The 11,899-nt window shown below is 44.9% G+C and overlaps 1 protein-coding gene across 2 annotated transcripts in view; it reads left to right on the top strand.

The window, feature by feature from the left end:
- Positions 1-490: 490 nt before the first annotated feature.
- The window catches only part of Gpr176 (G protein-coupled receptor 176), a 97,454-nt gene continuing 86,045 nt past the window's right edge, over positions 491-11,899 (top strand). The window contains exon 1 of one of the 2 annotated variants that reach the window (XM_030251820.1): positions 491-2,021. Coding sequence is in view for 1 of the 2 variants with exons in the window: in NM_201367.3 (NP_958755.1) it covers positions 1,853-2,021 (169 nt within the window). In the remaining variant the exon portion in view is untranslated. The remainder of the gene's footprint in view (positions 2,022-11,899) is intronic. The other variant, NM_201367.3, reaches the window with a different exon arrangement.

The following is an 11,899-nucleotide window of genomic DNA, read 5'->3' as shown; positions in this document are numbered from 1 at the left end:
GCTAAGCAGCTACGTAGTAAGGCCATATGTAGATTATTCGGAGCACAATTGCGTCTGACTTCTAAGTTACGGCCAGTATCTCCTGCCAGCGACGAATAGCCTCCAGATGCCAGACGCTGGCGACATAGGTTGTTCAAGCCGCTGAATTTTGTGAATTTGCTGTATATTAACCAGAAAGTATAACATTTAAATGATGTCTCACCTCATGTCATATAGAACCTTACCCCTGACTCATCATTGTAGTCAGTGGAAAATCCACCTAAGACGCGACCGTAAGACCGATGTTACCTTGTCCCTGGTTCTGTATTTTCATAAAGAATGTGTGTCTCAAATTTGGGGATCAAGGTGACCTCCACTTTTTTTTTTTTTTTTTTTTTTTTTTTTGCCGTGAAAGGTCTCACATATTCAAGCCTGCCAATTTATTTTGTAGCAAATTCCCAATTCTCTTGCCTCTCCCTCCAAAACTCTGGGATTAGAGGTATGCACCACCATGCCTGGCTCATTTCTATATTTTTCTTCCCTTGATCCTTCTCTTAGTTCCTTGTTTCCATTTCACTCCTCCTGCCTTATTATTTCTTCTTGTATGCCTGCTTATCCCAACTTCCCAATTTACATCAGCCTGCAGGAAACCCCCTCCAAGTCTTCATCGCTGAATTCATTAGCAGTGCCCCGTGTGGAGGTGAGGCCCAATGAAAGGGCCTGGGAAACCATCAGTGGGTTCCTTTAGTCCACCTTTCGAAGATGGACAAGGCTTTGACTTGACGGAGGGCCCGGGAGGCTGGGCTCCCTGCCCAGATGGCAGTGGCAAATGATATAGAGCCTGCAGGCTGTACCTCTAAGGACGCTGGGGCAGTAACCACAGCAGCAAACGCAGTGCATCCTTCAGCAGCTAGATACTGAAACTGCGCGCCTCCCACGCGCCCCGCGACGAAGTCACGCTCCACTGGGGCAAAATGGCGCTACGTCCCTCACCAGCAGCGTGAGGGGGTGGGTCGTGCGTCACGTGACCTCGCCTGCCTGCCGCGCGGCCCCGACTGCCCCAGGCACGCGCTGGGAGCCCGGCTGCAGAGCGGGCGGCGGCTCTGCCCCGCTAGGGGCATCCTACCTGGTCCCTGCTAGGTCACGACAATCTGTCCAAGCCAAGATCCGACCTGGAGTGGTGGGGCTGAGGCCAAGGGTGGGGGCGGCTTGTAAAGGCAAAGTGGCGGGGGGTGCAGAGCCGGCTCCAGGGGTTCAGGCAGCCCTGGGGATTAGACCCCAGCTGAGCGTCCCAGAGTCCTGGCGTTCAGCCGAGTGTGCGGGGGCCAAGCTGTGGACACTCAGGGCCTGTTGCCCAGCCTTGGCTGCCCTTGGTTTAGCCCCCACCTTCCCAGCTATGATCACTAGGCTGGGGCATTTCATGGGGATTCGCACCGCCCCAGCTTCGAAGCTACTAGCGGCATTGAAATATAGCTTCAGCCAAATGCTCCCATCCCACTAGGGAGAGAGGATCAGAGCGTGCGCGGGGTCCTCCGCAGCCACCGATGTGTGTGCTGGGTGGGCTTGGCCGCGCTGCCCGCCCCCTCCCCCCCCCTCGGGAGGAGGGCCCAGCGATGCTCTGTGACCGTGCCGCCTCCATGTGGTTGCTGACGGGCCCAGGGGGGAGCAGGCATGGGGCGCGGCCGCACCTCCCTCCCACCCCTCCTCGCGGATGGCTGGCTAGGCGATGAGCAGACGTGAGGGGCTAGCCGGCTGGCCGGCTCTGCAGGACGCTGCCTGGCTCCCGAGCGTCGGTCCCTCCACGCCCGGGGCAGGAGCGGCTGTGCGCTGGGCTCAGAGGCCAGGCGGACGAGCGCAAACCCCGGGCTTCGCTATGGGGCACAACAGCAGCTGGGTGTCACCGAACACCAGCCACCCGCGCAACACGTCGGGCGCCGAGGCTGGCGCCAACCTCAGCGCGTTCGGGGAGCTGAGCGAGGCTCAGCTGTACCGCCAGTTCACCACCACCGTGCAGGTCGTCATCTTCATTGGCTCGCTACTGGGTAAGCCAACCCGCGGGGCCACCAGCGGGCCGGACTTTCCCGAGGACACAAGAGCTGCCGTGGGGTGCGGGGTGCCTGGCCATGTGCGGGGAGTTGAAGGAGGTTTAAGTTAAGCAAGGACGGTCACCTCCAGCCTGGAGGCTGGAAGCAGAAGAGTTGGGACAGGGCTTCTCTTGGCAGGATGGTACAGGTACAGGGTTCTGGCGAAAGACCTGTCCAGACAGCCCTTGTCCAAAGCTTCAGACTCCGCGCATCACCGCTTACCTTCTGGTGCCCGGGAGCATCGCTGCCTCTAGCTCTTGTTTACAAATAGGAGCAACGATTCCCGGGGAATTTGTGACTGATGAAGGAATGTTAACTCAGTCAAAAATGTGTTTTTGCGCTACTATTTCCGATATAAGATAATTATTTTTGAGAGAGCTCTATTTTACATGTCAGTTTTGGTTTGTTTCTAGTAACGGGGACTTTTTTTTTTTTTTTTTTTAAGAGCGTGTGAAGTTAAACTTTACATTGTCTTCAGATAATTTTACAATCTTTGAGTAAAACGAAACCCACTGGACTCCTCCACCTGTATTTTAAGTGCATAACAGAGATAAGAAAAAAAAAAAAAAACCAACAACAAATGTCTCAAACCACTCACAGAAGATTATAGATTTCCTCCCTTGTTCAGAGGGGATTAAAGAAAATAAATTGACCAAAATGAACTGCGCTACTCTGTTACAGGGCACTGGATCCGTTTTCAAAAAGAGCTGCAGGACATAAAAAGGATGAAAGAATTACTGTTCTTGTAATTTCTTGTGCAATGGCTAGTAAAATGTGTGTGGGTTAGGGTGAGACTCATCTTTCCTCCCCCCTACTCTTAAATGGCTCTTGCTTTTTAGGGCAACTCTTTAAACAATAAACAGTACAATCAGACTGCTTTCCATTGAGGTTTGGCAAGCACAATGGATACTAGCAAACAGGCTTAAATTCTCTGTTGTGACATTTTTAAGAATGTGAAAAGATTACAATTTATGTGTGGATGTTGTGGAGAAGAGAAGTCAAAGTTTCAAAGTCAGAATAAATTATATTTCCTAGACACTTGAGAATTTCCATGGAAACCAAGACATCTGAGATATTAAAAGACTATATTTGGAAAAAAAATAACGTGTGGAATTTCCCTTCATACTTTCTCAAGTTGTCATCCTTCTAGCCCTTTCTGTTGTAATAGCTAGCTTCCACGTTCTATCATGGAGCATTTTCAGCTGTCCATGTGACATTGTCTAGATGTGTGTTTTCAAGTGGACCGCTAAATGCACATTTACACAGTAAAACCCTATGTTCCAAATATTTCTGAGATTCATTTAACAATCACTAACTAAACATTTACTATGCAAAAGTACTATGCAAAGAGTTAAATTCCAATATTGCTTCTCTTAAAAGGTATATTAATGGGAAAGTCAGAAAAAATGACTTTGGGTTTTTCAAATATACACCTCATATATATATATATATATATATATGCATATATATGTATGTATGTATATACTCACACACACATACATACACACACACACATAGCTTTTTCCCCATGGTAACTTTGGTGTTGAAATTTTTTTCATGGATTGAATTCAAAAGGTATTATTGGAATAGAAGATAGATATCATGTCTACAAAAGACATAGTGAACAGTGGGTATAGAAATGCTTTTTCAGCTGTCTCTCTGTATTTTTCTCTTTCCTGTCTTTCCTTGAATTGGATTCAGGAACTTTTAGGTAAATGGACTCTTATTTTCAGTTCTTTTCCACACAGCACTTGTGAGTGACATGCAAAACTGCCTTCACGGATAGGTCTAAAAAAAAAAAAAAAAGGACTAATTTCCCATTGATCTTTGGTTATTCCTGACTAGACCTACTGAGAAATCTATTTGCTCTATTCTATTTCCAGAAAATACAAATATAGATAGCATTTCATGTTTCCTTGAAAACATTGTAACATTGTCCTGTGAGTTCACTCTTTGTGGGTGATCTTGATTCATTGTTCTAGATTTCGATCAATTCAAACAAATCTATGTACATGAGATTTTCCTGGAAATGCCAGTTGAGGCTCAGTACTTACAGTCCAAAGCTATGTCCAGTTACATGCAAGGCGTGCAAACTTAGGAATGAAGCTCCAAAGTCCACAAATACAGGGCAGCCATGGATTAGCAGGAGGAGGAAGGTAAAGTCTTTGGAGAACGGAGTGCTGTCTCCTGATAGATTAGCCATGACTTAGTGTACCTGCTTCTCATCTCAAACACAGGCAAGTGAGTTGTTCTTTACTTTTTCTCTCTAAACAAATACAAACGCTCTTTACACATCCTCCAAACAGGTTTCCCCTTCCTAGGCTTCCTGAGACGCATTAGTACTCCGGAATACTTTCCTTGCACTGCTATCCTGTAAAACATTAAGCACGTTAACGGGAAAATGTCGCAGTAACTTGGGATAACTGTAATATTTCTGTCATAGCAATATTATTTACTGTGCTGAAAACGACTCAAGCATTGCTCAAATAATGTGCCCTTTGGGGATCTGGGTAAATGAGAGTTTCTCAGCCATCGTGATACAACATCTTGGGATGCCTTCAGTTAAATGGGAATCCTGGAAGAGCCACATAATCTAGGTCCTCTAGTAGGTGCCTCACACCACCTCTAGAGTCAACAGTTAGAAAGGAAAGACTCAGAAAGATTTGGAGTTGCCAATTCCAATAAGATAAAACTTGGAGGGCATGGTGGCACATGCCGCGCCCTTCATCCTAGTGCTTGGGAGGCAGAGGCAGGCAGATCTCTGCATTCCAGACCAACTTGGTCTACAGAGGGAGTTCCAGGACAGCTAAGGCCACACAGAGAAACCCCATCTTCAAAGACAAAAAACAAACAAACAAATAAAAACCTGAACCCTACAGGACTGATCTTTCTTTTCTCGGTCTCCTTGGATTCCCAATGAAAATACCCGCAGAGGTATATTTCTCTTTGTTGCTTTGCCTTAGAAAGGTATGACTGACTAAGGTATGACCACTAAGCTACGCCTACCCAGATCGCTTGTCACCGTGCCTGTTATCCTTGGAGACATGGGAGATATTTCTAAAAAATGAATTTCCCATTAAAGTCACCACTGCAAACAATAGCCAGCATGTAAGTATTCTACACTAGAATTTACCTAAAAGTGTTTTAAAATATAGACGTCAGTTTTCCTTCCTCCCGGCAAGCCATTATGTATAAATGGTTCTCCTTTTGTAAGTTGGCCTCCTTTGCCAACTGCTGTGCACTGAATATTTGCCGGATACCCGCACCCTCCTGCATTCCCATGTTACAGATAGAACCCCTGTGTGATGGTCTGAAAGAAGTAGGTCTTTTGGAGAAAGTTTAGATGAGGTCAGGTTTAGGGCTCACAGACTCTGTCTCTATCTCGTGAAGATGTAGCAGGAAGGCAGTAGTCCATAAATCAGGAAGGTCTTCCTCAGAACCTGCCCAATACTGCATCTGATCTGGGACTTTCTAGCTTCCAGAATTGTTAGAAATAAACGTTGTTCAAGCCACCCAATCTATGCGTTTTATTTGTTTCTTTTTTAATGGCAGCCTGTGCAGGCCACTATGCACTAACACTATTGGTGTATAGTGAATCATGGTGAAAATGATGACCACAAAGTAATTCTTTATCACCCTTCGTCTTATTCTTTCAAAACAGGATCTCTCTCACTGACCCTGAGCTAGGCTGCTGGCCAGGAAGCCCCAGCTCTCTCCCTGTCTCCGCTCTCCTTCCCTCACACCACTAGGATTACAGCTTGGCCCTTTACATGTGCTCTGGGATCTGAACTGAGGTCCTCATGTTTTCAGAGTAAACACTCCTATCCACTGAGCCATCTCCATAGCCCTAAAGTAGTCATCTTAAAGGAAAAATAGGCAGAAGGTACATGCAGCTCAGTTAGGTAGCGTGCTTGCCTAGCATGCAAGAGACCATTGGTTTGATTGGAACAACTGGCGATAGGGTGAGGGAAGGAAGGGAGAGAGAGAATGAGCTTGTTGAATCTGTTCAACAGATAGATGATAAACACCGTTTTGCCTCTTGCTTGTTTTTTATAGTCTTCCAGCAAAATCACATTGCATACAAGGGATGGTCATGATACTTGGTAGAAACATATATTTGTGGCTTTGATATGAGCTAGATGATTCTTAGAGTTTCCTAGTTAAACATTTGACAGGTGATGTATTACGCTAGCTTGTACTCATAATTTATAATTATATAGAATAATTTTTGGTTAACCATAATTATAGACAATAGTAACATAATACCAGCTGCCTTACATCTATATGCCGTTTCTGTTTTGGCATGTTTAGAAGCCTGTATAGACTGCGTAAAAAAAAAAAAAACCAAGGTATCCTAGTCAGGTGTGGTGTTGCACACCTGTAATCCCAGGATTTGGGATTTGGGAGGTGGAAGCAGGAAGATCAGAATTCAAGGCTTAACTACATAGTGAGTTCAAGGCTAGGCTGAGCTGCACAAGATCCTGTCTCAACACACACACACACACACACACACACACACACACACACACACACACACACACACACACACACACACACACACATACAGATGGAGGGAGAGGGAGAATAATATATATCAAAATCAGGACATGGCAGGGTCAGTAATTAGCTTGGATAGATAAACCCAATATTTTGAGTCCAAATGCCTCATGTTTGATTTTCATATGATAGAAGTCCATCTTCCTCCCTCCATTTTTATGCTCGTGTGTGCATGTGCATATACGTGTGTATGCATGTGTACATGCATGAACATTTTAGTGGCTATGAAGTGATATCTCATTGTGACTTCAGTGTAGATTTCTCTAATGGCTAATGAGATTGAGCATCTTTTCATGTGCTCATTACCCATTTGGGTATCTTCATTTTAGTCGCATCTATTCAGATCCTTTGTCTTTTTTGTTGAATTGTGAGTAAGCCGTCAGGACACCAAGCTCTTAGGTAATTTGCAGATATTCCCCCGACTCTGTGTGTTGTCTGTGCTTCATTTTCTTGTTGCCAAAGTCAGAAGTTGAAGAACAAATGAAGCACATTAAAAACAAAAATTGGGGTGATTGCTGTACTTGATGCCAGACGTCTTTAAACCAAATTTAAATTGCTTGCAAAATGGCATGGTGAGATTTGATTAGAGTAAAACTGTTCTGTGAGAGTTTGGAAAATTGGCAGTGGAAGTGAGAAAGAAAACACAATAGTAGGGAAGCTAGCCTGAAAAAAAGTAAAGATGACTATACCCATATACACATTGTTTATAGATGTATATATTCATTTAATTTTAATATTACATGTATGATTCTAAAATTTTGTTTGTAGGTGCATTTGCTTGCACATATGTGCACCATGTGTGAGCCTGGTGCCTGTGGAAGCCAGAGGAGGGTTACAGACAGTTGTCAGCTGCCATGTGGGTACCACTGAGCCATCTCTCTATCCCCTTTGTATTTCCAATACTTGATCATGTTTGACATTTAAATTAAACTGTAATTCTACATCTGCATTAGTTCCTCTTGTATCTCTGTAGCCGTGACCTAGCGTTGGTGTACGCAACTTGCCTTGGCAAATGCCCCATGTTCTTGGCATCCTCAACATCCTGGAGTCTTTATTCTAACTTAGGCTTTACCCTCACAGCTTTATGCATAGTCCTCTCAGGAGTTCCTGCAAGGAATCTAATCTGACTTCACTGGCTTTTCTCTTGAATTTTGGTGGAAGCCTGCATGACCCTGTAACTCTTGTGTTATGCATCCTTGCAAAACCAGCAACATATATGAGATGCCAGTTTCAGCTGCCAGTTTGAGCAGTAGCCTGGGCCTCTTGGACCATGGTTGCAGTGCCCTTTGAGTGCCCGAGTGGCTGAACTATGGAAAACACTTCCCTACTGTGCTGGCTTTATGTAAACTTGACACAGACTGTAGTGATCTGAGAAGAAGGAACCTTGATAGAGAAAATGCCTCCATGAGATCTGAGTGTAGGCAAGCCTGTAAAACATTTTTTAAAATAGTGATTGAGGGGGGAGATCCCAGTCAAATGTGGGTGCTGCCATCTCTCAGCTGGTGGTCCTGGTTCTGTAAGAAAGCAGACTGAGCAAGCCAGTAAGCAGCACTCCTCCATGGCCTCTGCATCAGTTCCTGCCTCCAGGTTCCTGCCCTGTTTGAGTTCCTGTCCTGACTTCCTTCAATGATGAACAGTGATATGGAAATGTAAGCCAAATAAATCCTTTCCTCCCAAGTTGATTTTGGTCATGGTGTTCCCTCACAGCAATAGAAACCCTGACTAGGACATTTAGTGAGCTCTTTTTAAAAGTAGAGATCCCTTGATAATGCTATTTATTTGTTTGTTTGTTTGTTTGTTTATTTTAGTATAGGATAGAGTTTATTCAGGTCATGGAGAGGGGAGTCAAGAGGGTAGTAGAGGGAGAGAGAGAGAGAGAGAGAGAGAGAGAGAGAGAGAGAGAGAGAAGAGGAGAGGAGAGGAGAGGAGAGGAGAAGAGAAGAGAAGAGAAGAGAAGAGAAGAGAAGAGAAGAGAAGAGAAGAGAAGAGAAGAGAAAATAGAGGAGTAGAGGCCAGCCATGAGCACGTGGAGAGAGCGGGGAAGGGAGTAGGGAAGAGCAAGAGAGGAACAAGAAGATAATGCTATTTTTTATTGTGTTATATTAAACTTTATTTCTATTTATGTGTGTGTATATGTGAGCACCTGATTGCCTGTATGGGTACCACCATGTGCATGTGCCTATGACGATCAGAGGAGGGTGTTGGAATCTCAAGAACCATAATTACAGGCTGTTGTGAGCAACCCCAACTGGATGCTGGGAACTGGCATGAAACCTACATTATCTGCAAGAGCACCAAGTACTCTGAGCCATCTCTTCAGCCCCAACACTTTCCTTGAGAAAGAAATGCTTTTAAATGAGTGCAGTTTTATATCCTGGAACCTACTATGGGTGCTGGGTCTTGCCTGTTCTTGAAATGCGCACAAGACATCTTTCCTGTTGTTACAGTGTAACACGTTTAGTTTCTTGTAGCCCCTGAGTTAGATGGAGAGCCCACAACTTGAGTGAGGCAAACTTAACTTCTCAAGGGAGGAGTAGAGCAAGTCTGAGATCGAGATCCAAGCTTTTTAGCCAACATACTTATAAACTCAGTTCTAGCCTAGTAATCATTATATAGCTGACCATTTCCAGGACACCTCTTTGAGCTTAGATCCATGATTTAGTTGTTTGGTCATGATTTGTGTAAGTTTGGTTCTCTTAAAATTCCACTATAGGCTAGAGTATTGCTAAGGATTAAGAGGAGAATAATTACAAATAAAAACTTTCTCAACATAGTTTAAGGTGTGTGCAAAAGTCCAGAAGCCAAGTAGAGTCCTGAGCCCTTCCCTTTATTACTGCATCCGTTAAAACGGTAAAACAGTAGCTCCTCCCCTAGCACACACAGATTTGTTAACCTTATGCTGAAAACTGGAGTGACTGTCTTCACGAAATTGGTTCAGTCTCTCTCTGTGTCTGTCTGTCTGTCTGTCTGTCTGTCTGTCTGTCTCTGTGTCTGTCTCTCTCCTTCTCTCCCTTCCTCCCTCCCTCTTCCCCCTTCTCCCTCCTCTCCTTCCCTCTGATGGTCTAGGCACTTTTGACTTATCCACCAGCATGGTGACCATCAAGCAAGGTAACTTACAGAAGCCTCACTTTCACACAGAGCTTTTTAGTTTTTTGGCAAAAACCATATTATTTCATTCCGTCATATTTACTATGTGAAATGATGTAAGGGATATTTTATTTCTTTTTTTTCTTCTTTAATAGTAAAACCCCAAAAGTTCCAACAGGGAGTAGCTGGAGCCTGCCTACTGGAGACTGCAGAGCTGTGTTGGCTTTCTGTCACTGTCATAAAATGCCTGAGGTTATTAGTCTTATGTGGAGGAAAGGTCTGTTAGGTTCTTGGTTTTAGTTTATGGTTATCTGGCTCCATGATTTGGGGCCTACAGGCTGGACAGTGAAACAAAGCTGTTCATCTCACAGCATCCAGGAAGTAACAGACAAAGGAGATGCTGGGGTCGCAACATCTTCTAGGCTCTACCCCAGCACCTAACTTCATTTCTCTAGGCCTCATCTCCTAAAGATTCTATTCCTGCCAGACAGGGCTGCAGGGCGGGTACCAAACCATCAATTTATGGGCCTTTAGGGGATAAGCCAGATCCAAACAACATCAAGATCCCATTGTCCAAAGAAGAGTCATATAGTAAAGAAAGGTGCTCACCTGAGAGGAGGAATTGCAAGCATTTTCAGGTTTTACAGAAGGGAGCCCAGTCTTGGCAAAGAAAGCCTGCAATAGGCATTAGATAGAAAACAACCTTCAGATTGTAATGTTCCACGGCTCTCTTTTGTGATAGCCCTTCAGCAACTGCACAGCCCCACTCTTACCCTGGGGAGAGAACGGGCACTCGAGCCAGCCTTGCTGATCCTAGATCATATTTACTTGTCCTCAGTGATTATGTCCGGACTAACATGGAATGCATGCTTTACCTGTCAAATCAATCAGGGTGCTTAGTATGGAGCCCTTGGTAGAGAAGCCCTCTTTCCCCAAGGGCATCTTCAGGAAGCCCTGGACATCTGGCAGGTGTATGGTTGGAGAACATGCCACCTTGTGTCCTGATTTTTACCACCAAGGGTTTGGTAAGTAGTCCAATGGATGCTGAAAGCTGTCTGCTTAGGCTATGAGGCTAGCGGGAGAAGCAGATGTAAAGATAAGATGAGGAGAGAGAAACGGAGACAGAATGAATGTGCTCTGATACTGTTTGATTCCCTGGAGCTCTGGAGCCCATTCTATTTATATTTTCCAGTTACACAAACCCCAAAACCACAAATCTTTTTTAGAATTTAAACTGGAGTTGGGTCACAGTAAAATTTACAGGAGTAGCATTATTCTTATTACTCATTTGGGTAAAAAAAAAAAAAACCCAGAGGGCTTCGTGGCTAGTTTAATAGCACATTTTAACAGCCAGGAAGACCCTCTGCAGTGGAAACTAGAGGCCTTGCATGAGCAGCATTGGAAACCCAGAGCTGTGAGAACCCAGCAGGAACCAGAGAGGCTCTGGCAGCTGGAGACATAGTAACAGGCTCTGAGGATGGTCAGGCCCAGCAGAGGACAAGGTCAGGGTAGGGAGGTCATGCTCAGGCTCAGAGGGTCACGAACGCAGGAATGTGTTAATGCTAAAACCGTGGGTCTGGCAAGATGCTTCATGGCTGCATAGAAGCAGAAGCCCAGAAGTGATTCATTGAGTCAGGAAATGTTTTAGCTACTGTCTGGGACTAGCACACAGCCTCTGATGTTTTTAATCTTCATTTAAACATGTACTTTTACTCAGTAACTTTTCACACATAAATATCATTGATGGTTAATATAAAAACCCAATAATTAGGAAAGAAAACCTAGCTGCATTAGAAAAGGGAAAATGCTGTCAGCTGTCGCTCCCCAGAATGGCTCTGGGTTGGATGGAAGCTGACTTATGCATTCTTAGTGTTTCTAGCCTCTGACTGGGAATAAAGCTTAAAGGTGAGGCATGAGAATCCCAGCCCTCACTATAGTCGTTTTGGGACAGCTTTGGGAAGCCCTGGGCATCTGGCAGGTGTATGGTTGGGGAACATGCCACCTTGTGTCATCTGCTTTTTTCATCATCAATATCCAGCAGGTCACTTCTGTGAGGTTGAAATGAGTGTTGTCAGCTGAGCAGTGCCCGGGGCTTGGCAGAGAAGTGAAAGCTTTGCTAACAGGAGATCCACATATCCAAGCACTGAGAGGAATCTGGGCCAAGCTCTTTACCGCATTGTCAGGTTCAGCAG

This window comes from Mus musculus, chromosome 2 (genome assembly GCF_000001635.26).
Source record: "Mus musculus strain C57BL/6J chromosome 2, GRCm38.p6 C57BL/6J".
Classification (NCBI taxonomy): domain Eukaryota; kingdom Metazoa; phylum Chordata; class Mammalia; order Rodentia; family Muridae; genus Mus; species Mus musculus.
Note: the sequence above shows the minus strand (reverse complement) of the source record. Positions and strands in the feature narration are given on the sequence as shown.